This window comes from Leishmania braziliensis, chromosome 8 (assembly GCF_000002845.2).
Source record: "Leishmania braziliensis MHOM/BR/75/M2904 complete genome, chromosome 8".
Taxonomy (NCBI): Eukaryota; Euglenozoa; class Kinetoplastea; order Trypanosomatida; family Trypanosomatidae; genus Leishmania; species Leishmania braziliensis.
Window position 1 is genome coordinate 343,275 of NC_009300.2, and position 25,139 is coordinate 368,413.

The 25,139-nt window shown below is 56.5% G+C and overlaps 6 protein-coding genes across 6 annotated transcripts; all 6 read left to right on the forward strand.

Moving 5' to 3' along the window:
* Positions 1 to 6,875: 6,875 nt before the first annotated feature.
* On the forward strand, positions 6,876 to 7,979 carry LBRM_08_0860 (hypothetical protein; the record flags this gene model as incomplete). Its single annotated transcript, XM_001562093.1, has 1 exon — positions 6,876 to 7,979. The coding sequence occupies one exon, from the start codon at positions 6,876 to 6,878 to the stop codon at positions 7,977 to 7,979; it is 1,104 nt and encodes a 367-aa protein (XP_001562143.1).
* Positions 7,980 to 9,347: 1,368 nt separating this feature from the next.
* On the forward strand, positions 9,348 to 10,376 carry LBRM_08_0870 (conserved hypothetical protein; the record flags this gene model as incomplete). Its single annotated transcript, XM_001562094.1, has 1 exon — positions 9,348 to 10,376. One exon carries the CDS (start codon positions 9,348 to 9,350, stop codon positions 10,374 to 10,376), a length of 1,029 nt encoding a protein of 342 aa, XP_001562144.1.
* A 959-nt stretch (positions 10,377 to 11,335) lies between these two features.
* On the forward strand, positions 11,336 to 12,979 carry LBRM_08_0880 (stress-induced protein sti1; the record flags this gene model as incomplete). Its single annotated transcript, XM_001562095.1, has 1 exon — positions 11,336 to 12,979. The coding sequence occupies one exon, from the start codon at positions 11,336 to 11,338 to the stop codon at positions 12,977 to 12,979; it is 1,644 nt and encodes a 547-aa protein (XP_001562145.1).
* A 1,543-nt stretch (positions 12,980 to 14,522) lies between these two features.
* On the forward strand, positions 14,523 to 17,102 carry LBRM_08_0890 (conserved hypothetical protein; the record flags this gene model as incomplete). Its single annotated transcript, XM_003722906.1, has 1 exon — positions 14,523 to 17,102. One exon carries the CDS (start codon positions 14,523 to 14,525, stop codon positions 17,100 to 17,102), a length of 2,580 nt encoding a protein of 859 aa, XP_003722954.1.
* Positions 17,103 to 18,852: 1,750 nt separating this feature from the next.
* Positions 18,853 to 19,968, forward strand: LBRM_08_0900 (phosphoribosylpyrophosphate synthetase; the record flags this gene model as incomplete). The annotated part of the gene is made up of 1 exon (XM_001562096.1): positions 18,853 to 19,968. The coding sequence occupies one exon, from the start codon at positions 18,853 to 18,855 to the stop codon at positions 19,966 to 19,968; it is 1,116 nt and encodes a 371-aa protein (XP_001562146.1).
* A 1,528-nt stretch (positions 19,969 to 21,496) lies between these two features.
* On the forward strand, positions 21,497 to 24,331 carry TSIF (putative suppressive immunomodulating factor; the record flags this gene model as incomplete). The annotated part of the gene is made up of 1 exon (XM_001562097.1): positions 21,497 to 24,331. One exon carries the CDS (start codon positions 21,497 to 21,499, stop codon positions 24,329 to 24,331), a length of 2,835 nt encoding a protein of 944 aa, XP_001562147.1.
* Between the last annotated feature and the right edge of the window lie 808 nt (positions 24,332 to 25,139).

Consider the following 25,139-nt stretch of genomic DNA (forward strand, 5'->3'; position numbering starts at 1 on the left):
TGAGACGCGAGACCGGGGAAAGAACCGGGCTGGGCTGCGCGCGTTTCGGGGGCACACTGCACCAAACCGAAAAGAAAAAAAACTTGGCGATCAGCGCACGCGGGGGGGAGCGGCCTTGGAAGTTGAATTGCTTGTGGGCCCCAAAGCGCCGCAAGCGGCGGTAGAAGCTTTCCAAACGCGCCCGCAACCTTTTTTTTAGCTGTTGGAGGCACCTGCCTCGCCGGTCGCAGGATTTTCTGGGTTCTTTGTGACGTTCGTTTGGTTTGTTTGCGCCAAAGGTTCTGCGATTGCTGTGTTTTTCTGCCTGGCCTGGGGCTGGCGGGGGCGTTTGGCCCTCGCGGGTCTTTTGCCGCACCCCCCCCCCCGCGCCAGGGGCGGCGGGGTTGATGGCCACCGCGCCCCAAAAAAATCGAATGAGCGGCCACGAGCGAAGAAAGTTCCAGAAGAACTCGCCACTGGGCGACCAAGCCGTGACTGCGCCCCTCGCGTAGCACTTGGGGAAGGCGAAAAAGAATGTGGCTGGCCGACCCCCCTACCACCCACACCGAGAACAGATCCGGTGGCCTGATTTGTGGCGGGGCTGGGTCGAAGAAAAAGCCCAATCCGGCGAGGTCCACCCAGTACGCGTCTAAGTTGAGGGGGGCTCCGCGACACATCATTTTCGCCACCCACCCCCTAAGGAAAAGCACGGCTGCAGGGCGGCCATGCGCGTCCCTACCCGTCGCCGGTGGGCCTGCCGCTGCCCGCGGGGGCCACATAGGCCCCAAACATCCGGAGGCCGCGCGAAACACCACCAGGGAATGGACATGCTTCTGGAACCCCTCGAGCCCTGCAGGGATTTCTTGGCTCCCCCGTTCCCCGCTGACGGCGCGCCACGCAAAGCCGCAGCCTGTTCCCGCGATGGGTTACACCAACGACGGCGATTTACACAGCCCCCCGCCGCCCAGAAAAGCCGGCCTGGGCGGGGGCGTTCGCCGCGGAGGTTCGTGACAACCGCGCCCCTCCGGAAGAGGCCACGGACCCCCGCAAAGCTTCCCCCAAAGGCCAGCCGGGGAATGGACGCCACACAGACGGAAGCGAAGCAAGCCCCACCCCCCAGCGAAGCCATCCACCCTCCAGAAAGAATTCTTTCAAAGAGCGAGCGAAGGCCAGTGATGCATCCAGGATTTATTTGAGGTGAGACATAGAAACCTTTAGAAGCCGCTTCCGCCGCGGCTGTGTTGGCCACCTCGTTGAAAGGAACCGCCGCGTGCGCAAACGAACACCGGAGGTGAATTCCCCATCCGAAATCACAAAGAATACTGGGAAGGACCGGATTTCGCTCTCAACAGCAGAGGTTTGGCGCAAAGGACCTCTTTCTAGAGCAGCCAGAAGGAATTTTTTATCGGCTACATGTAGCAACCACCCTTCTCTCGGCACGGTTTCCGCAATAGCAAGGACAAGGTTCTGAAGACCTCTGCGCATAACAACGCTCTCCGCCCTGCGGCTGCTGGAAAGAGGGCTGCGGCCCTCCGCGGTAGTTCATCGGACTGTCGTGCCAAAAAGGGTTTTGTGGCGGGATAGCGGCGACGGCTGCGCAGCACCCGTTGGCATTTTCACCGCCGCCCGAAGCTGTAACGTGGGGTGTCTATGGGTGCGCATATTTTTCAACAAGGCCGTCCTCTGCCAAAATGTGTGAATAACTAAAAGGCCACAATGCCCGCCGGTTGGCCGTGGGCGGCGGGCGGCGCCGGGGCGTGGCCGGGGTTGGGCCATTCGCGGGGGTTGGCCTGTTCCAAACCAACCCCCCGGCAAAAAATCACCGCCCCCGCACCCCCCGCCGGCGGGAAACGGGGCCCAGGGGGTGGGCGGGGGCCCATAAGATTTCCGCAAACCCGGATAGTTTCCAGGGCATCGGTCGACTTCGAAACGCCCCGATTTGCAGGGAAAGAGGCCAGATTCTAGCGGCACTGATCCTAAAACAAAGGCAAAGGAAAGACCAGTGACAAGTCAGTGAGGACGAGCGCGCTTGTTAATTGGCTTCGGCTTGGCCGTGTCTTTCATTGCCCTCATCCAACCGCAGAGCCACATAGCGGTTGGAGTCCCCATGGCCAGGGACAAATTGCCTTATCGCGGGGCGAGGGTCAAGACCGGCGGTTTTCAACACGACACAACTGCACCCTCTGCATCCCCACTTGCTTTTGCGCATGTGTCGCCTTGGCGTTTTGTTTGGCTCGAGTGCCCAGTTGGAGGCCAAGAAGCTTGGAATTAATGCCGCCACCCAACAGTGAAACAGGGACCCCGTTCCCCCCGAGGAAAAGTGGGTCGAACACTTTCTCTTCGTCCGTGTGGCTTGGGGTGTGCGAAACAGGGCTTCGGCTTTTTGTGGATTTATCCACATGCCGCTGTCTTTCGATCGCGCTTCCACTTTTCCCAGGACCGCGTTGCCGATCCTTACGTCAGAATTCCGCCCACGACATGGAATAGCGATGGCCAGGTCGTCCGCGTACATGCCGAACTCTGTATCAGGAAATCAGGCCACCAACAACTCTGGGAGAGCAGTGGCTTGCAGGAGGGATGGTTGTGGTGCAAGAACGGCGCCTTGATGCTATAAGCCATTAGGCCATACTGTTTGCTTAATCGGTTTCCAAGCTTCGCTTGCGCATAGCGGTATGCAAGGAAGTTTCGGAGCCAGTGCTTCAAAAGCGGGTGCAGGGGAAACTCTGTGGTCTCTTCGCGAGAATCGGGGGATCCACACTGTTGAAGGCTTTGCTAAAATCCACCACAGTTATTAACGCCTGCATTGCCCGGTGGGTTGCCTGCTGCTCTCTGCCCGGGGTTTGCCGATCATCACGTGGTAATGGATATTTCTATGCATCTCGACCGTGTCCGTGATCCTGGAAAGCACTATTTTCGTGGCGTAGTCACGCCCATGCGCATGTTGGCGTAGATGGGACTGCTGCGCATGAAAAAGGCACATTAACGCCATGTGCCGCATAAGTTTGGAGACGCAAGAGGTGGGACTAATTGGCTGGTGCGACGAAGGTTACTCTGGTGGTTTGCAAGGTTTTGGTAGCGGTGAAACGTGCGCGTTCTTCCGCTGTTTGGGAACAAGGTGGGCGATCCGCGCCCAGTTAATGGGAGTTAAAATTCGCGCTTTTGCCTTATGGGGAAGGTGGTGCAGCACCTCGTTGAGGATGCCATCCTGCCCGGTGGTCTTCGAGACGAGCCAGGGCTGCCTCGAGCTCTTTTCCCGGGGGCAGGGGGTCTTTTCCCTCTTGCCAGTTTGTCTTCATCCAATTCGCCGCCACGCCATACCCCGACGGGAAGGAAAGAAAAGAGCGAGCGCGCGTGCTTGGCGAACCTTCGGCGGGAAAAGGTAAGGGGGTGGTGGTGAAGTCGGTGGCCCTTGTGCGTCGGCAGGGCGAGCGGAAAGAAGAGGGATGATGGGCGGGCTGAGGTGTGGGCGCCTCTGGGATGGGAAAGGAAGCGGCCCGCGTGTAATCATGGCAGGGAGGGGAAAAACAGCCGGTGGGGTGAAAATGTCAGGAGCTGGGGGATTGGCGGGGTGGTGAAATAGGTTTTGCGCAAGCAAGCGTTGTTTGCAACTAATGGTGTATTCAGGGCTACCGTCGGCGGTGGGAGGCGCCTGATAGACAGTAGGGGTAGTTAGTGCAACACGCACCGTTCGCAGCACCGACCATGGAGCAGTGGCCGGCATCGGCCTTTGACATCCCCCTACCCCGTGTGTCCTTTTGGGCTTTCCTGATGTGATTCCCCTCATGCTTGCGTAATTTGTGTGTGCGCAAGATGTGGTGGTTCGGGTTGGCGTAGAAAGCTGATTGTGCATCTGTGGCTTGTTTGTCGGCGTCCGTCTCGGCAGGCCACCGCACAACCCCACGAGTTCGACAGCCATGTGGACAACTGTGCTTGACAGCGCACCGGGGGCAGAGTTGAACGATGCTTTGTGCTCGTCCAGAGTGACTTTTCCCAAGGGCCTTGCAGCTTTTAGTGCCTCACTGAAATGGCCTCAATTTTCCTTTTCCAGCTGTAAAACACCCTCGGGAATGTGGGGGTTGATGGGGTTAGTAGGGTTCCGCAAACGAGAGTGATAGCAGAAGTGGGGAACTTGTGCTTGCTATCCGCTGTGCGGTTGGTGCGCCGGCTTGCCACCCCGACGCCCCGGGGCCACACGAAGTCCAGTGCACTTTTGTGCCGCCGTGGAAATATGCTGGCATGCCCGGCGCGTTCTCCAACATGAAGCCCGCATCGCCAAACAGGTCCTCAAGCTGGTCGGCGGTGTCTGGCTGTTCTGTGTGGCGCGGCCGAGATTTGGGGGAGGGGGAAGATTGAAATTCCCACAGGGCAACGGAGGAAAGCCTCTAAAGGCGCCCGAAAAGCTGTCCGGGGTCGTCGTGGCCAGGGCTTTTTGGGGCATGTTAATACCTTCGATCCCCTGGGAGGGGTCGCGGTAGACCATCTCGGCGATTTTCCTTCGACGGGTGAGTCTCCACCCCGCAGCTTCCATTTGGCCTTTCGGGATTGCGCACCTTCTTTCTGTTGCGCAGACGTTGCTGTGCCGCCGCCGCGGCTGGCACGAGTCTAAAATAGGTTTTTGTGCACGGCCACTCTTCAGGTGTTGGAAGGGTTTGGTGACGGGCTTCGTCTCCGGGAGGAGGAAAAAGACTTCTGAAAGCAGTTCGGGCTGTTTAGCCTTGCTCGGTCGTTCGTGTTCGCTTGTGCAATGGTTGGGGGTCCGGTGTTGGATTAGGTCCCTCTTCGCGCAATCGGAAACGTTTTCGGGTGGGGGGCTTCGGCTGGCTTGGGACTCCTTGCCAGGGGTGGCGGTTGCGGCGTCCCTGCGTCCCGGGGAGGCTAGTGCCAAACCCGGCACGGCCGGCCCCCCCCTCTGCGCCTGGCGGGCCTTCGGGGCCTCCGGTTTCGGTGGTTCTTTGGGGACGGGGGGTGCGTCGCTCCCCCTTGGGGTTTTTGTGGCACCCCACTTTTTTTTTTCGCGCCGGGGGTGCCGGGCAGTCTCGCGATAGGGGTGGCGGCGTTTCGGTGGTGTGGCGCTGTTTCGTGTGTCCTGTTGGCCTTTGGGGGTTTGTGGGGGGTGTTCTTTGCCCTGGGTGGGTGCAGGCCGTGGCTTCTGTTGCCGCGCACCTGGCGTTTCCACGAGCCCACGCGCCGCCAGTTTCTTTGGTGGTGGAAAGCCCCTCCTCCCCCCGTCTTTGGGCCGCTTGCCGGCATCCGCTGCGTTCGTCTGGTGGGGCGGCGTGGGGTTGTTCCGGGTCGTGTGCGCGGGGCGCCGGGTTTCCCGCGGCGTCGTGCCCACCATTTCTTTTCGCCATTGGCGTTTTCGTTTCGCGGAGAAAACGACGACATCGCCGGCGCGCCGGATCGGTCATCGCCCACGCACCCGCCCCAAATCCCGCCCGTCATGAGGGTGGCGCGGGTGGTTCCGCTGCTGCGGGCCGCCCCGGCGCAGCACTATTCGGGATCTGGCCGCCGGCGTCAGTGGCTGTGCGTCGCCGTGGCGCCCCTGCGTCGCGGGTGCTTGGATCTGTCGCCGCAGGGTGTGGCTCGGCATCGGCTGCGATGGTGAGGGGTCTGTGCGGCCACGCCGGGTGCCTCCTTACATCAGGGGGCTTTTCGCAGTGACGAAACGAGTGTATGGAATCTCGTGTTGTCATCACGTTCTTGGGGTGAACCTCTGGTGTGCGGGTCTTTTTGTGTAGTTTTAAAGGGTAAGGCGCTGATGTGGCGCTTGCCGTGGGTGTTGTCGAAGGTAAAGAAAATAAAGAAGAATACTTAAGGGGTCGCTGCGACTCTGCTTGGCCTCTGGTCGGGGTGTTGTGGCATCGTTTACTCCAGCCAAAGCTGCTAAAACGCAAAGTGATTTCCTGATGATCTCCTTTGTGGGTACAGAGGAATGTGCCTGGCTTGGCTCTGGGTATGACGTGTGCTGGTTTGAACTTGCTTGCCGCTACAACATGAAAGCTTTCGAACATTCCTCCTTCTTCGACAAATCATAACAGAACCGTAGACGTCTTATTTCTAGAAGATTTTGGATTGGACTGAAGGCTTTTCATAAAAATTGAGAATGTCTAGTGGATTGCCGCGTGCGCTCTGCTGCACTCTGCTTCCAGTGCAGAAAGTTATAACCCTGTCAGTTCTGCAGGTTACTAAGGATGCAATTCGCGAGGCTCTCTCTAAGTACACTGATAGTTCACCAGAAACATTTGAATTATACGTGAAAGAGCACCACAAACTCATTGCGCTGAGAGAAAATATAGACAGATATGACTCTATTTTCGCTCTGGTGAGGTGTCGTGGCGGTGGAAAAGGGGGCTTTCGCAAGCAGCTTGAGAAGAAGGCTCGCGGGTTTGCGCGAGCAAAGATGAAGGAAAAGCGCAACAGCACCAAGGCGGTGCCCCAAGGTGATCTGAAATCACAGCCTAAGAAACCCGATGTGGCAGTGAAAACGAGGCCCGGGAAGACTGAGCCAAACGAGACGAGAACGCTTGTAAAGCAAGGGCTTGCCTTTGTCTTGGATTCCTTTCAAAGAGGGAGTCATTCGTATTCATCTGCTTGACTTCTGTCCATTGCGAGGATAGCTGCAAGAGAAACGAAAGAACAAGTAATAACAATGAGGTAGAGATTATAACTTATGTGTATATTTTGATGCTGATGTGTTCCCCTCCATGGACACAACAAAAGCTTAATATCAGCTGGCTCATACAGTGCAGCGTAATTCTGACACATGATTAAACGAGTGCAAGCGACTTCGCAACACTTCCCTCTGCTCTTAGCTAACCCCTTCATTTCTTTTTCATACATCAACTCCAACAGCTTTTCTTTACCATCCCCAAAACCTTTTGTGTAGCTTGCATGGAATGAGGTTGACAATGTGGGTGAAAAAATGCCCTGGTCAGATTAAAAAGAGAATCAATGCCGTTTCAAAGTCTCACATTATCATAAGGGAGCTAAATGACCCGACAAGGTTCGCTGTTTGTGATATCCAAGGAAAGAATCATCATTGCACGGTTGGGAATCCGCATCTGTGCTCGTGCAGCGCGACACAGCCATGCACTCATACTCTCTCTGTACTGCTTTTGTTTTTCAAAGTAAGAGCAGAAAATCCAATTGTATGGCAGCGTTACATTAATGAGGTGGAGCTTAGTGACCTTATCGACAAGCGAAGGGCGGAAGAAAAATGTGTTTTTTGCCATGAGCAGACGCCACACATGCGCTCATGTGAAACATGCGGTGTTAACTTTCATCATCTGTGCTTGGAACTAGCGTCCAAAAGCAGAAAAAACAGCCGCAACACCTGTCCAAAGTGCAATGAAGCGGTGTCGGGGTCTGAGCAAAAAAGCGGTGCTTGCTGCAGCAACTGCAATATGACTTGGAATACGGAGTTCTATACATGTCTCCTTTGCCCCCACTACTGTTTGTGCAGGCGCTGCTACACATCATCCAGAGTTCATTCTTCACACCCTTTTAGCTGCAGCAAGTTGGGCGGCTTTGCACAGTCGACAGACAGCATGGTATTTCATAATGTGGGGGATTTGCAATACCGTGAGATTAACCCGGAAGACTATGACGCACTTCTCACGCTGGACAATGACAAGAGAAGGCCTCTAGGAGAGGAGGAGCTCAGAGGACTGTCTGTCGAGTATTTTAGTTTGCGCGCAAGGAGAAACGATAGTTGCCCGGTGTGTCTATGCGGATTCGGGGCGTCCAGCAGGTGCATTGCACTTCCTTGTGGTCACACAATGCATCACAAGTGTGGGTTCAAATGGTTCTCTGAGCTTAGTGATGTGTGCCCGATTGACAATCAGAAAGTATGTAGAGGGAGGACGATTCAAAATGTACGGATGGTTAGCGAGGGGGAAGCTTCCTCACAGGCCTCTACACGCGATGGAATGAGTTTGCGCATTCCTTTGGCGATAACATCCCTCAGGCTTCCTGAGATTAAGTCACGGCTACAGAAATGACGACTTGAGCACAAGTAGCTTTCTTGTCATCTCTCAGTTTTGGCATAACTTTCAGCCCCCTTAGCTCTCTGTTTCTCTGAAAAGCATTTTTTTTTTTGTTTACTCAGCTCTGCATTTTTTTTTTCCACCAGCTGAGTACCATCTTTGGCAAGGGGATCTGAGCACTAGGGATCTTCACGAGAGACTTATGAGCATCCTTCAACCCCCTTTTTTGTTTTGTCATGGTACAACATTTATAATTTCTCTCCGATGAGTTGCTACCACTTGGTGTAGAAAAGATTTTTTTTCTTCGCCATCGGTACCAGGGTTTATAGCGGCGTAAAGGATCTGCTGTTCCGTTTCGTATTGTTTAGTATATACACACCTGCTCGCCTCGCCATTATTTTCGAGCACTCACGATGTACATCTGTTCTGCATCATCCTAACGCTTTTTTCGTTTCTGTATTCTCACGCTCTGCATAAGAGCTCCGCTAATCTTCAGTTGGAAAGTGTAGTTTATGCTGACAGCACTGTGACTCATCTTTTTCTATTCCATTTTTTCCTTGGACCTTTCATGCTTTCCATTTTCTGCATTGTTTGTTCTCCAGTGCCTTTTAAAGCCCCCTGATGTAAGGAGGCACCCGGCGTGGCCGCACAGACCCCTCACCATCGCAGCCGATGCCGAGCCACACCCTGCGGCGACAGATCCAAGCACCCGCGACGCAGGGGCGCCACGGCGACGCACAGCCACTGACGCCGGCGGCCAGATCCCGAATAGTGCTGCGCCGGGGCGGCCCGCAGCAGCGGAACCACCCGCGCCACCCACATGACGGGCGGGATTTGGGGCGGGTGCGTGGGCGATGACCGATCCGGCGCGCCGCCCAGTGCGCTTGCGACCGCCCTGCGCTGGGCTGCTTGGGGTGGTGTGCGGTTTAACCGCCTGTTCTTTGGTGGAATGGATGCGGTAAAAAAAAAAAAATAACGGACAATAATCAGGAGACAGATGTGTTGTGGTATTGGAGCGAGAGAAGAGCGCACCGTACCTACAAGAGCTAAAGTTTTGCGGAGCGTGTCTCCCGAATTGTGGCGTCTGTCTGACACCCTTTGACTATTGATGGCTTACTCTGCGATATATATGTATATATATGAAGACGGCGACTCTCTTGTGGACTTGGATTCTCAATCTTCAGGGCTTTTCTGCTACTATTCTGCCTTCTCCCTGCTGCTGGTTTCCTGTCTTTTGCTAAATGTCCTGCAAAACAATGCGGTGAATGTGCATACTTGACGCTAGACTGTAAACCGTAAAACAAAGTTTTGACCATGCGTCGTCTCACTGCCCCTGCTCTGAGCACTCATTGCGTTCGCTCCATATGTGGAGCGGCCCCTGTGATGTACTTTCCACCCGTGCCATTTGCGTCCACCTCCAAGGAGGAGCAGGTAAAAAAGAACACCAAGATTGCGATCGAGATGGTCAGGCGCTACAAGGGTGAGACACCCGAGTGTTATACTCGTAAGCACACCGCCACGATAGAGCAGCTTGAGAAGGAGATCGAGGCGCTCCTGGGCGGCACACAGAAGATGCGCAAGGCCGCCACGGATGATCAGCCAATGGACAAGCTGGGGCTGATGGAGCGCTGTCTCCGCCACGCTCTCTGGTCGTATCACAAGGACGAGGGCAAGTACGATTTTGATGAGATTGCGAGGTGGGTTGTTTATACCCCTGAGGACGAGGTGAAGCTCGCGCAGATGAAGCGCCAGGTGGAGGCTAAGTCGAAGCTGGCGGCGTACCGTGCCAAACGCGCCAAGGAGGGTTTGCCCGAAGCCTCGGCTCCACTGATCAACTGGGAGGAGGAGTACAAGAGCGTGACGGACCGCGAGCTGGTGAACGAAAAGCGGTTACGCTATGACACGATTGCCGCCAACACTATGGAGCGCGACGAGGCTCAGATTGAGGCTGTGCTGCAGCAGTACCGCAAGCCGGTGCAGGATAAGCGCCTTGATGAGCTTGTTGATCTTCTCGAGCGCTTCAAGCCGGTGCTTGCTCGCGAGGCCATTATGCAGCGCCTCACCATCAAGCACTTGGAGGGTCAGTTGGGCGTGTGGCGCTACATGGACTGGTGCCCAGAGGTGCGTGACCGCGCTGAGCTCGAGGTGGATGTCTCCGGGTTCCAGTGGTGGTCTCCGCTGGAGGAGCGCCGCCTGTTGCCGGTGCGCCTGCGCTCTGTGAACGAGGTGCGTGAAATTATGGCTCAGACCCAGTCCTCCAAGGCCGCTGAGGCGTCAGTTCACAACCCACAGGCGTCTCAGTCTGCCGGTGATGGTGACCGCGAGCGACTTCTGAAGGAGGTGCTGGCCTTGCAGGCCCGCATCTACCAGCGCGATGACGCTCCGGTAGAGGAGAAGAAGGCTGCTCACTAAGAGGGGGGTATCATGTTGCCCGCCGCTGCAGTACGGAAATCATGTGAAGAGGATGAGCCGGCACGCGACTTCTCACGTTCGCTGGTGTCACTCATTCCTATCTTTGTCGGCTCACCAGTTCTTTACACTTGCTGATGATGGCGGTGTCTGCCTCATTTCCTTCTTTTGATTCTCGACACTCACCCCGCGTAGCGTCTTTACACAGCTTAGGAAGTGCTGCGGGGCACGTGTATGTGTACGGGCTGAGGTGATTGAAGCGATGCCACACACGCACACGCATACACGCGGCACCTAATGCACTGCGAACAGAAGGAGAGCCTCTCTCGCTTTTCCTTTCTGATTTACGCCTTCTTTTTTGAGTTAGCCCAAAGCAGTTACTTTTGATATGAAGTTGATTAACACGTTTAGCACCCAGCGAGAAATACAACAGCAACAACAACAGGGATGAGACACAGACGCATGCGATACACGCGTACGGGCCACACGGTGCGTTAGTGGGGGTGGGTCCGAAAGTGATTTGATTAGTGCTATGGACACCGCGGGCGCGATAATTGAACGAGCGGAGAGAGGAAAAAGACCAGCGTGCACCGTGTGGGATCGCGGGCTGTGCGTGCGGAGGCGGCGTCTTCGGATAGGCAGCACCGGTTGATCTCCGAGGACCATCTTTCTCCACGGGTCTCTCTTTTCCTCTCTTGAGAATGAGCAAAGGCCTGGTGGTATCCTTCTCACATGTCTCTTCCATTGCGCACTCGTTTTGCCCCTCTTCTTTCTCTCGTCCGTGACGTTGTCTATGGGCCTGGCACCCTTCACGCAACTCCACTGGTTCGAACAGAACCAGTGTGAACACCCACGAGCGATAACACGCACACACCCTATCCCCCACACGCAGCAACATCTAACATACAGCGTAAAGGCTATACCCCCCAATTTTTCAGTGCGTTGTCGCACATTTCTCCGTAATGGACGCAAACGAGTTGAAGAACGAGGGAAACAAAGAGTTTTCCGCCGGCCGCTATGTGGAGGCGGTGAACTACTTCTCGAAGGCGATCCAGCTGGATGGGCAGAACAGTGTCCTCTACAGCAACCGCTCCGCCTGCTTTGCAGCCATGCAAAAGTACAAGGATGCGCTCGATGACGCCGACAAGTGCATCTCAATCAAGCCAAACTGGGCAAAGGGCTACGTGCGCCGAGGCGCAGCGCTGCATGGCATGCGGCGTTACGACGATGCCATCGCCGCATACGAGAAGGGGCTCAGTGTGGACCCTTCCAACAGCGGCTGCACGCAGGGAGTGAAAGACGTGCAGGTCGCGAAGTCCCGCGAAGCACGTGACCCCATCGCCCGCGTTTTCACCCCGGAGGCGTTCCGCAAGATTCAAGAGAATCCGAAGTTGTCACTCCTGATGCTGCAACCTGATTACGTGAAGATGGTGGACACCGTCGTCCGAGACCCTTCGCAGGCTCGACTGTACATGGAAGACCAGCGCTTTGCCCTGACACTCATGTACCTGAGCGGAATGAAGATTCCCAACGACGATGAGGACGACGAGGAGGAGCGTCCGTCTGCGAAGGCAGCAGCGGAAGCGAAGGCAAAGGAGGAGAAGAAGCTTCTTACCGACAACGAAAAGGAGGCCATGGCGCTCAAGGAGGAGGGCAACAAGCTGTACCTCTCGAAGAGGTTCGAGGAGGCGCTGAGCAAGTACCAGGAGGCGCAGGCGAAGGACCCCAAGAACACTTTGTACATTCTGAACGTGTCCGCCGTCTACTTCGAGCAGAGGGACTACGAGAAGTGCATCACCGAGTGCGAGCGCGGTATCGAGCACGGTCGCGAGAACCACTGCGACTACACAATCGTTGCGAAGCTCATGACGCGGCATGCTTTCTGCCTCCAGAAGCAGAAGAAGTATGAGGCCGCTATCGACCTTTACAAGCGCGCCCTTGTCGAGTGGCGTAACCCTGACACGCTCAAGAAGCTGACGGAGTGCGAGAAGGAGCACCAAAAGGCAGTGGAGGAGGCCTATATTGACCCTGAGATTGCGAGGCAAAAGAAAGACGAAGGTAATCAGTACTTTAAGGAGGACAAGTTCCCCGAGGCTGTGGCAGCGTACACGGAGGCCATCAAGCGCAACCCTGCCGAGCACACCTCCTACAGCAATCGCGCCGCCGCGTACATCAAGCTTGGCGCCTTTAACGACGCCCTCAAAGACGCGGAGAAGTGCATTGAACTAAAGCCGGACTTTGTCAAGGGCTACGCGCGCAAGGGTCATGCCTACTTTTGGACCAAACAGTACAACCGTGCGCTGCAGGCGTACGACGAGGGCCTCAAAGTGGATCCGAGCAACGCCGACTGCAAGGATGGCCGCCTCCGTACAATCATGAGGATTCAGGAGATGGCCTCCGGCCAGTCCGCGGATGGCGACGAGGCGGCGCGCCGCGCCATGGATGATCCTGAGATTGCGGCAATTATGCAGGACAGCTACATGCAACTAGTGCTGAAGGAGATGCAGAACGACCCCACGCGGATTCAGGAGTACATGAAGGACCCAGGCATATCAGTGAAGATCAACAAGCTCATCTCCGCTGGCATCATTCGTTTTGGTCAGTAAACTTCTACTCTGCCTCTTCTTTGCCGCTCCTTTGCATCGGCGGGCATTGCGAGGGAAATAAAGACCAACGATGGGAACGTATGAGAACAGTGTTGTGCCGCTCAAGCAAGGCGTCGAGGTTGTAGCGCAGATGGGTGTCCTCCATGAAGGTAGGGAAGAGGCGGTAAGGGGTGTCGCTTGTGAGCCTTTCTGACTGCACACGCACACACCTCATTTTCCCTTTGAGCTTTCTCCATTTCTTCTACGTACCCCTTCCTCCTCTCCTCACGCTCTCTCTGGCGCAGTAGTGCGACTAGGCCGCCTTGTTTTCTTTTGTTGTTCTTCAGCGGTGTGGCTGCGCTGAAACTGGTCTGTTTATCGGCTAGGGCGAAGGCAGAAGAGGAGGGGAGGGGAGCGGCTGCGCGCTACTTCTTTCAGGCACTGGTCACATACGTCACACCCCCTTCTTTTTTTTTATTTTATATTTTCGCTATTGGCACTGTCTTGTTTCGTTTCTTTTCCGGGTTATACACGCCTCGCAACCGACTCCGGGCGAAGCAGCCATAAGCTACGGCGCGGAGAAAGTGCACAGGCATTCCTGATGCATACGGGCGCGTCCGTGTACGTGCTTGTATGGAGGCTCTAGGAGTGTCTGTGTCTGTGTATTTCGAGCGCCTTTATGCTCCTCTATTAAAGCTTCCAAGAAGAGACACCCACGAAGGCGAAGAAGATGGTGTCGACTTTTCGACTAATCACTCCCTCCGCTAGCTTCTCTGAAGAAGTTCTCCCTGACCCCCGAGGGTGAGAGACGTGAGATGATGGGGGCAACGTATATTTGAGCAGTCAACGGAAGACGATGAAGAGAGGGGTGACACAGAACCATATTGTTTTCTTTTTACCCAGGCGTCACGTCGACGGTGGCGAACCGGGGACGCGTGGCGATGGGGGCGCACGAAGTAGCACAAAAAAACGCACGGCTTGGCCACACGGCTTCCCGTTTTACAGGATAACCATCTTGCTTCGATGCCGCGATGCACCGTGACGCCTGCAACTGCCAGAGAAAGCGAACAGAACAAAATTCGATTAAGAAAGAAGTGGCAGCACTAACGCACAATCAGTAGGGACTGCGACTGGTGCTGTCGCTGACAGCGCTCACTCTCATGCTCACGGCAATGCATTGCAGAAATACCTTCTGGGTGTTTACTGAGGCAAACGGAGGCACATTTACCCATAGCCAGGCAAGGAGTTTGGTGTCTCTCTCTCAACACCTCCGCTTGTTCATGTTCACTGTGCCTCGTGCACCCATACCCCCCATCCCCATACAATACATACGCACTCTTGCTGTTTCCCTTCTTTACCCTTTTTTACTTTCTCCTACCGTAAACAAACACAAACAACAGCAGCGCAAACGAAACTCTTGTGCAGCCTACACTACAGGAGCACCATAACCCAAATTGAGTTCCCTTAGTGCTATCTTCCAGCACACTCACCGGCAAGTCGTGCACAAGCGCATCGCTCTTCCAACAGCATAACACAACAAAAGTGCGTGTGTGTGTCCTTCATCATGTCCTCCGACCCGCGGCTCCGCCTCTCCATGGCGAACCAGAGCAACGTGCCAAAGGAGTACGTTCGTGCCGTGGATCCGCAGCTGCTTCCTCCGCGTGTAGGGCACAATTGGAATGACCAGGCGTTTCGCGCTAAGCAAGGTAAGCCACAGCAGCTGGAGGCGGAGTTCCGCGGCAAGCGTGTGTTTCCTGCCACGCAGAACAGCACGTTCCCAGCGCAGGCCCCAGATATGTGCCGCACGGCGCAGCAGCTAGTCGATGCCTTGATGTCCTCTTCCCTCAACCGTAATACCGCTACACGCAAAGTTCGCGCTGCTGAGGAGTTACGGCACGTAACGCTGGAGGACAAGGTTTTGCGCTTCTACGCTTTCTTCAATGAGCCGGCACCTGAGGCAGGAGCGGCCTCGTTCTGGCACCGCAAGGTGGTCATCAGTTTCTTCCCTGTCGACGACACCATCCTCATCGAGGAGCCGCACATCATCAACAGCGGCCTTGACGGCGGCGTGTTTCTGAAACGGCAGAAGGTGGTCGCTGATCCACGGCAGCGGGAGAAGTTCCCCGGTGAGGAGTACGTCTCCCTCAACTTCTTCAACGTAGGAGATTCCGTGCGACTCAACGCCACGGACTTCTTCTTGTATGACTGCGATAACTTCACACGCGACTTCCTCACGGCCCTTGGCGTTGAGGTAGGGGCACCGGTAGGGTGTCCGGACGACCTGTTCATGTCTGAGTATGGCCGGTATCAGGAGCGACTCAAATCTGGAAAATTCGGCCTGCTTTCGCAAGACTATGCCGCCGACGAAGCGGAGCGCTCCGTCCGCTTCCTTCGAGACGGTGGAATGGTGCTTCGCTTTTACGCCCTGCTCGACGAGCGGGACAGCGTCCCTGGTGGGATGGTGCGAAGGCTGGAGGTGATGCTGTTCGTGGAGGACAATTCTATTTCTATCGTGCAGCGGCAGAGCTCGTCAGAGAGCTGCCGGGGCCTTTACCTGTCGCGATGCTGGCTTCCTAAGTGCGGCTCGGTGGCCAAGACTAACGAGCTGACGTTTACGCATCGCGTGAATGGACAGCGCGAACCGGACATGGGCATCCCAGATGCCTACTACCGCGATGTGGATCTGGACGTCGGCATGACGCTGAACGTCTTTGGGCGCTCGGTTTTTTTGTACGACTGCGATGACTACACACGCGAATTTTTCATGCAGCGCTACGGCGTCTCTTTGCATCCGCCCATCGACGTTTCGAATTACTTACAGGGAGACGCGCGCCGCACGGTGCTCGGGACAGAGGGACCAACGAGGAGCGTCGATAGTGTGAGAGGTGTGGTGGGGCAGCCAGCCAGCGCTGCCGACGCCGGAGACGCCGACGGCTCTCTCGCTGTTGCCTCGGTCAATAGCGCTGCAGCGGCGCAAGACATACCGACCGACACGCTGCGTTTCCGTGCTGTGCTCGCCCGCCCTGCCAACCATGACGACGAGCAGCGCCGCTTTACCGTTGCGTACTACACCAAATCCGAGGAGTTCGTGGTGCATGAGAGTGCGTTCCCGAAGGCCGGTATCCACGGTGGCTGCATATGGAAGCGGAAGAAGGTGATGAAGGTTCCGCCGAAGCCTGGTCCCCGCAATGCGCCGAAACCGCTGGTCGTCCCGGGCGAGGTGCCGCACTACACCCTCTCCGATCTGGGTGAGGGCAAGGAGCTGGTCATCAATGGTCTACCGCTGCGTTTGTACAGGATGGACGCGCACACCGCCACCTTTTACGCCCGCTGCTCCGGTACGCTGACTGAAGACACTACTGGCGGGCCAGCGGTGGTGACCGATGCGACGGGGGCGATGGTGACGGTGGACCACCTCGTCTCGGAGCTTCGCAGCTACCTTCAATCTCGCTACGGAACTGGTGTAGCCTCATTTCTGGCCCTCGATCGCGACCGCGACGGTATTGTCAGCGTGCCAGAGTTCACCATGGCGATGAAGGTGTTCCAGATCACAGAGGACAAGGGTGCAGCGGCCGCTATCTTCGCGCGTATCACCCCCGCACGCGACACGGGGTACTTCACTTCTGTAGACTTGATGAAGTGGATGGACGCTGCCAGCGAGGATCACAGGACGACCTTGGTACGTACTGCCAGGATGCCAAGCGGCGGCAGAGAAGCCGAACTGAAGGAGATCGAGCGGCGCGCGGTACGCTCAAAGGTACTGAGGGAGCTGAAGTCCCGCTTAGATGCGCGGTGCTGGAAAGGTGCAGACATGTTTCGCCTGGCGTCCACCATGCCGCGTGCCTACGGTGGTCGTCGGGGTGACTTGTATTCTTTCACAAACCCCGACCGCGACACTGTTATCACCCCAGTGCAACTGCGGCGTTGCATTGAGGAGATTCTCACTGGCACCCCCACAGCGGCAGAGATGGCGTGTATCTTAGAGTTCTTCTTCCCTAGTCTTCCAGTGGAGGCCTACACTCAAACTCGCGACAACGGCACCGCCCACGCTGTTGACTTGAACGAGTTCCAGAAGCGCTACTACATTATGACAAAGGAGACGATGCTGCCGGACGATGGTGAAGCTGCCGCCTCAAGCTCGTAACGAAGGGGACAAGAGAGAGGGGTGGAATAGTTTCTCTCTTTGCCTCCCTTCTCTGTACGAGCATGGCTGCGTTTGATTTGCTCCCCCTCCCCTCTTTCCCTCACTGCTTGAATGGATTGTTGCAGTAGAGGGACTAGTAGCGTCGTTGGCGCAGGCCACACTCTCCGTTGTTTTCGTTTCCTTTCTCCCCCTTGCTCTCTGGCCAGCCCCATCCGCCCCTCTTTGTTTGTTTCGTCCTTGGCGGTGGCAGGGTGTTGCCGATTTGTATGTTCATACGACACGATGGTGATGCTTCTCTCCCCCTCCCTGTGTGTGTGTGTGTGTGTGTGTGTGTGTGCGTGCGCGCGTGCGTCTGCTCACCTCTTCCTTCTCCCTTGTATGTAGACTAGAGAGCGGCATCGCGTCGTTTTCCATCCCTTTCTTCCTGCAGTCTCCCTTTGCCCGCGCGTGCGTGTGTGCGTTTGTTCTCCTCTTTTGTGCTCTTTTTGTTTGCTCGTCCGCTCCCCTCCCCACGCCGTATTCTCCATCTCCTCTGCCGCCCGGGACGCGGGAAAAAAGCAAACCTGACTCGAAAAGCAAACAAACATAACGCATGACCTCTTCCCCCCACCACCCCTCCTTCATACAGGGATACACAGCAGTGTACGGCAGCGACATAGTGCTGAGTTCCAGTGTGTGAGCGCAGAGAAGGCGCTTGAAGCGCTTGTCTAGTTCTTGCACCCGTCCGGTAGTCTGCGGTGGCGGTGCGTGCACAGATCGTGCGTGAGCGGGTGTAGCCATACATGTGTAACCCCAGTCGAAGCACATGTGCGCGTGTGTGTGACAGACTTTCTCAGGCGCGCAGACACCTCGCTTTTTGAAGCTGGCGCCATTTCTCTCGTTGTCCCCCCTCCCTCACCGTACCATCTTTCCCTCTCTCTTTTCCTTTCTGTTCTCGACATTCGATTGCAGCGCACACATGCGTGTTCGTCTCTCCCGCCTAAGAGGGTCAGCACGAACAGAAGTGAGCGAAAAGAAAGAAATATATAAAAAAGCGTTGCCACCATTTTTTCTGTTGTGTGCTCTCTGTTGTTAATGTGGCTCGTCGGTGTCCATCACCATCGCCAGAGTCACATCGAGTGGAGATCTTGGAGCGTTTATCCGACATCAAGCAATCAAGAACAACACCAAAAATACTCCTGCACCACAGATAAAGAGGGCCAGACATTCTTTCTCAGAGATACGCAAGGCGAGCCACAGAGGTAGCTACTCTCCTCTTCGGCACCTCTCTCTCACGCCCACTGTCTTAGCGGCGCGTGCAAGGGGGTACGACGCGTTGGCTCGTTGTCGCTGATCGGTTTGTTTGTTGTGTTCGCCCATTCTTTTACCGCCCATTTTTACTACCCCGCAAAGAGGCGGCATTTCCCTACACTTAACGACGTGTGCCGATTTTGTCTTTTTTGGTCAATTCTTTATTAGGCCTCTCGCCTCTCGCCTCCTCTCTCTTGAAGTGGAGTGAGGGACACCGTAGGAAAGAAAAACAGAGAAGCATAAAGGAGAGGCAACCCTGTAAACCAGGACGGTACTGCGGGGGAGGGGGGGGGCAAAGAGAGCAGACAACGTACACGAACTCACACTTTGCTGTCTATTTCCTCTTTCCTCTCGCCCCTCCTCGTTTTCAAGCGTCGGCCGATCGACACGTTGAGTCTTTCCCCTTTCCCGTTCTTTTTTTGTTTTACCTCCTTCCCAGTACCGCAGATTGTCCTCGAAAATGTCCAGCTCCCCTCTCCGAGATCAGCTGAAGCGCATCGAGAAGGCGTATTTTTACCAGCCGGGCAAGATGACGGAGGTGCACTCGGTGAGTGGCACCGTGAGCCCGCACACGGAGAAGCGGGACCACTCACGTCCGTTCTGCCTAGTCTCCGGTAACGGGAATCGTCCGCTGGCAGAGGCGGTGGCGCTCCTGATGGGCACCCACACTCACCACACGTCTGTGACGCAGTACTCCAATGGCGAGGTGAACGTGCGCATCAACGAGAGTGTGCTCGGTGCTGATGTCTACATCATTCAGAGCACAGTTGGAAACGAGATCATCGACGTTAATACGGCGCTAATGGAGCTTCTCCTGCTGATCCGCAAGATGCGCCTGAGCAATGCAAAGAGCGTGACTGTCATCGCTCCCTTTTTTGGGTACGCTCGGCAGGACCGAAAGACGAACCTGCGCGGCCCCATCTCCGCCTCCGCGGTTGCACGCATGATCGTGAAGATGGGGGCGGACCGTGTTGCCTCGTTAGACCTGCACTCGAATCAGATCCAAGGTTTCTTTGACAATATTCCCGTAGACAACCTACTCATGGCACACGAGTTCGCACGGTACCTGCGTGACCAGCCGTGGTTCGACGTCGATCAGATGGTGGTCGTCTCGCCTGATGCGGGCGGTGTGGAGCGGGCGAAGCAGCTGGCCGATATTCTTCAGGTGGGCCGCATTGTCACCATCGTGAAGCGGCGCATTGCGGCTGGCAAGGTGGACACGATGCAGAGCGTGGGTGAGGTGGCTGGCTTCACCTGCATCATTGTCGACGATATGGTCGACACCGGGGGCACACTGGTGAAGGCATGCGAACTTCTGAAGGACCTCGGTGCGGTGCGCGTGACGGCGTGTTGCGTGCACGGCATCCTCACAGACCCCTGCTCGGAGCGCATCAACAACTGCAGCGCCCTCCAGGAGCTTGTGGTGTCCGACTCCATCCCGCAGGAAGAGCATCAAAAGGCGATTCCCAAGTTGAAGGTGCTCACCATCGCGCCTCTTATTGCGGCCGTCATCCACCAGTACATGAACGAGGAAAGCGTCAGCTCCCTCTTCTCTCCATCCCTGCGGGACAACTAAGAAAGGCGCGAAGGTGAAGTCATACACGTGCCTGAGTCAAAGCATGCAGGCGAGAAGACAAGAGAGATGACCTGACGAAGTCGTTCGGTCCTTCACATCTCTCACGGTGTCTTTCTCTGCCTGTGTCGCCCCTCTCTCGCTCCCTTTTAACCTATCATCGTTGCTGCTGCCGCCTTTCCCCGCCCGCCGAAAGCACACCCCCACACACACGCGTAACCGAAGAAGTGAGAAAGAAGAGGGGAGTTTGAATTCCCTCTTCTTCCCTCCTCACCAACCGCAGCGTCGACGTCGGCACAAACCATCGTCGTGTTGATGGTAAAAGACAAATATACATTTAATGTGTATCTGTGTGCGCGTGTGTGATGATCTTCTCGATGACTTCTTCCCTGTGCTTGGCCGGCTCAGCTTCTCCGTGTCTTTGACTCATCCACTTTTTTTTTGTCGTCAACACGTCTAACGCCCTCGAGGGTCCTCTGTCCCCTGCAAAGCAGAGGGAAGCAAAGCCACTGTGTTTTGACCCATATGCACAGGCCGAGAGAGACAGGCAGAGAGAGAGACTTGCCTCTGATGCAGGTGGCAATGTAGTCGCACCGGCGCGATGATGCACCACTCAGAGTGGTGCAACCTTTGGAGGCCTTGCGAAGGTGGTGGTGGAAGGGGGGGGGGAGGAGGCGAGCTTGACGTACTGTGTAGACTCTATCCTGCGTCTCCTCTCTTTGTCTTTTGAGGGTCCCGTGGAGTACCCCCTCTTGTTCAGTGCAGACGTCTGCGTTGAAAAGACGGGGGGCGGAGGGGGGGGGGCACCGCTGCTGCTGCTTTCATCATCGTCTCGAAGTTCTCTCTCTCTCCAAGCGATGCCCAGCCGGCATCTGCACACGCTGGGGATGCTCGTGTGACCTTTTTGCGTATGGCGGGCGATGGTGGGTGGGATGTGGCTGGATAAGCGAGCAACAACAGAGTAAATTCCTCCCCCCTCTCTCTCTCTCTCTCTCTTTCGTGTTGCTTCCCTACACCTCTCCTCCCTTCTGCTGTTGCACACGCGCCTACACATGACAAGAGGAACCCCCTAGAAGGCAGAGCGGCCAGAGGAAAAGAAGCCATCTCCTTTTCACCGCAGGTGTGTGTAGGTTGTGAACAGCAGCACACGTACGCCGGTGCAGCTCTCGCAACACTCTTGGGCGACTCTTCGATCTCCAACAAGGTCCATCGCCTTTTCCCTTTTCCTTCGCTGTTGTGTGCTTTCCTGTGGGTGCGACTCACAGACACACTGGTGGATAGAGACGCACGTCCTCACTCCACCCACACGCACCCTGTGGCATTTTTAGTCTTGTGCCTTCACTGGTGCACCCCACGCAGTTCGTGATAGCACCATAGATACAAACGCAAACACCTACAGGGGGACACACTACTGTGCGCCCCCTCTCTTTTCCCTTTTTCCCGTGTTTCTTCTCATACAAGTACGCATTCATCTCCCTTTTATACTCTTCCCCCTCTTAGCACCCCCCCTTCCCCACACCTTCACCCGCGGATGACGTCGCTGACCCTCAGAGAGATTGGGGTCACTAACGACGTCGCAGGGGATCATGACGTTCTAGAGCTCTTCGCGGTGTGTCGCGAGGGCGTGGTGCACGTGGCGGCGTCCCACCTACTGCCGGACCATGTCGCAGTGACCACAAGAAATGGTTTTGTTGAGCTCATTGACACCGCCACTGGTGAGTTTCGTCTCTTCCTGACATATCTCGATCGAATCCCTCTTGATGCCTCGCTGCGATGCTTCTCACTGGTGCCTAGCCTTTACGCGGCATCGCCGCAGCAGCGCCATCGACGCCATCAACACCACCTCCTTTACTCTCTCTCCTACTCGAACGAGCTCCTGTTGGCGAACGTGGAGACGGCCGAGGTGCGCGTCTTTGCAACTTGTGGGAGCCGGCCAAGTGTGGTGCAGTGTGACGGGGACTACATCGTCTGCGGTGAAGGGAACGGGCAGGTGGCGGTGTGGCGTGCGAGTGTTGAGGAGTGGGTCACCCGGCATTCCGCTAGCTCCGCTGCATCTGCCTCACCATTGCCGCCTCTGTGGAGGACTTCCTTCTTTGACAGCACCGTCGTTTGTGCAAATCTCCATCGAGATCAGCTCATTTGTTGCTCGGCAGACTACCGCTGCGTCGTAGCGTGCGTGGAAGACGGGGTTGTGCGCGCCACCCTACCCCTCGATCTGGACCAGGCGGTTGCTGTGTTTGCTCTCACGAAGCCACCGGCGACATCGTTGCTGCACACAAGTCTAGCAGTGTGCCTCACCTCACGCATCTCCGTCTTCACATCGATACCGCTCGGCGACACGGCTACCTCAGCGCAGTTTTCCCGGCCTTTGCCGACTTCAACGCACTCGGAGCGCTGGATGCATCAAGGGGACTGTGTTGTGGAACGAGAGGAGGTGGCGTGCGCTTCATGCCTTGGGGGTTATCTGGCAGCTGGCACTATCTCTGGACTGGTGCTGCTGTACTCCTGCGACGCTGCCGAGTCACTGGTGAGGGAGCTAGTGCGCTTTAACGTCGGCTACGGCGTGATAGGCATGCAACTCTTCCCCAGCGGTACACTCCTTGTCGTCACATCGGTCGGCGATGTCTGGCGATGGCCGCTGGGCGATTTGCTGCGCAACACGAGCGCGAGCGGCACAGAAGGCGTGGGTGATGAGCTGACCGAGGCGGAGCCGACGGCTGCTACACAGCAACCTCCGCTGCCGTTGGCTGCACCAGGGGTACCAGCGGCTTCGTCTCCGGTGAACAATACTCTTCCTACTGAGCCGCGTGCGCCTGCCACCTCGTACGAAGTGAGCTACACGCAGGAGGGCGACATAGAGGACCGCAGCCTCTCTGCCCACGGCACCTCAATTCTGGTGCACACACAGCAGAGGGAGAGGGAGGCAACAGCAGAGGTAGAAGAAACCATTATCGCAGAATCTGTCGACGCTGACGGCCTTGCAGTTGGTGCTAGCCGTGACGCTGAAGCGGAGGGAACTCCATCTGTACATCTCTCTACGGCATCTGCGTCTGTTCGGACCTCAAGTGCTTCCCCCAAGGACGATGCTGGCGAGGACCACCCGGACGAGCGCGGCAGCGACAGCACAGAGATGGACCCCCACCGCACCGAACCAGCGACAGTTTCGTGCCTTCCGCCGCCGCCTCTGCCCGTGTCGTCGACGGTTTCAGAGAAGTCTAAGGAGAGGAGAGGCGTCGGCAGTGTAGTTCGCTGCGCCACCGAGTCGCAGCGGCCAACCCTCTACGACCCGGAACAGAGCACTGAAGGGCCAGAGGTGGTGAACGTGAGTGTGTCGTGCAGTGCTGCTGGAGATTCGGCCGACCTGAGCCATGATGACCTGCACATCGCTGTCTCACCGCCTTCCACTGCTGACACCACTACCCACCACGACGCAGCGTTGGAGGGCAGCGGCGCAGAGGGGCCGGAGGCGGCAGCGAAGGGGCCAGCCCCAGGTGCAGCAAGGGTGGCAGCCAAGGAGGGGGCGATCAATGACAAGCGCATCCAGACTTTTCAGAGCAACAACGTCTACATCCAGAACACCGCTGATGTGATGCAAGATGCTGTGCACAGAAGCCCAGGTATTGCAAGCAGAGAGGGAGCAGGTGTGAAGGCCTCTGTGGATGACCTGGAGCTCGAGTTCACGCACACATTGAAGCGACTGCTAGGGCCAGCTGTGGGCGTTGAAGGTCTCCGCAAGAACCGTCGTATGAGTCCTCGCAAAGTAGCTGGCGTTCTTGCCAACCTCACAAACCAGCAGGCAGCCGCAGCTGGCGCCAAAGCGCTCTCCCACGAGACACCATCGCACCCACGTGCGCTCGAGGGGTTGAACAGTACCAAGTTACTGGAGGAGAAGCGGGCGACGCTAGAGGCAGCTGCGTTCAACTTTGAGGGGTATCGGCAGGCTCACCGCCTGGAGGTGGATGCCTTAAAATATCGCCATCCTCTGCAGGTCCCTACCTACACCCTGCAGGATCGTGTCTTTGACACCGTTGAGTCTTCTAAACGTCTTTGCGACAAGGAGTCCGGGACCGAACGTGGAGCCGCAGGGAATGCTGCCGCCGTTCTCTCCGCGGCACCACAGGATGACCTACGCGACGTGACATACGGGAAGGTGAAGTGGACCCTCGACCCTCGCATCGCCGAAGAGCGTCGGCGCGGCGGGCCAGAGATGGCGCAGCACCACTGCGATGACTTGATCTTCTCAACTCCCCACTCTGCGAAGGCCACGGTGCTGTTTGCCGATGAGGCGCCCCTCATGCCCAGCACGGCGTGGGAGGAGGTTCTCTTGCTGCCGCTGCCGCTTCCCTCCGCTCCCTCTGTTTTCTAAGGCAGCTGAAAATAGAGGCCTCCCTCCTTCTCTCAACGTGTTGTGGGGAGGGACTTTTTCGCTTTTCTTAGGTGTTCAGCCAGTCCCATTACAGCGAGCCCTTCCATCCATCATCGCTATCGCGATCACGCACGCACTCAAAGTGAGAGAGGTGGGGGGATGGCGAGGGCGGGAGAGGCTGATTTTTCTCGCCGCCTTTCAACAAGGGGGCAGTTGTGATTCTTGTCTTCTTTGGCAGCTGTGGACGGTACCTATTGTGTCCTCCTTCACGGAGAAAGCGAGTGAGGTAGGCAGAGGATGAGAGGGTGAGAGGGAGGAGGGCAACGGCCCCGCTCATGTTTTATATGTGTGTGTCCCCGGACTTCTCTGCCACGTGCGTGCCGCCACGGACTTCACTCTTTGGAGCAAACGTACCGCATGTCTGTGGGGCCCACCCCCGGCGCTGTCTTTTTGTCGTTCTTCTCTGCGTCTTGTGTGGGTATGTCTGTGGGCGATATGTGGTGGGCTCGCTTCTCTTGTCTGCTCTCCCCCGTCCCCTTTCGGCGTGCTGTACTGTGCAGCCATCCTCTCCTCTCTCCTCGCTCCCCTCCCTCCCCTCCCCTTTTACTCCCTCCACGTCCACAATAAACACGCACGGATGGGTATTCCCTCGTCAGTGAAAAAAAAAGAGAGAGAGAGGGGGTGGGAAGCCGTTCGCAGACTTAACTCATTACCCACGTCTACACACAGGCGTATGTGCCCAGAAAGCCTGTACTGTCTTCCTCCTCCATATCGCCCTCCTCTCCTTCTCTTCCTCCTTTCTTCCGAA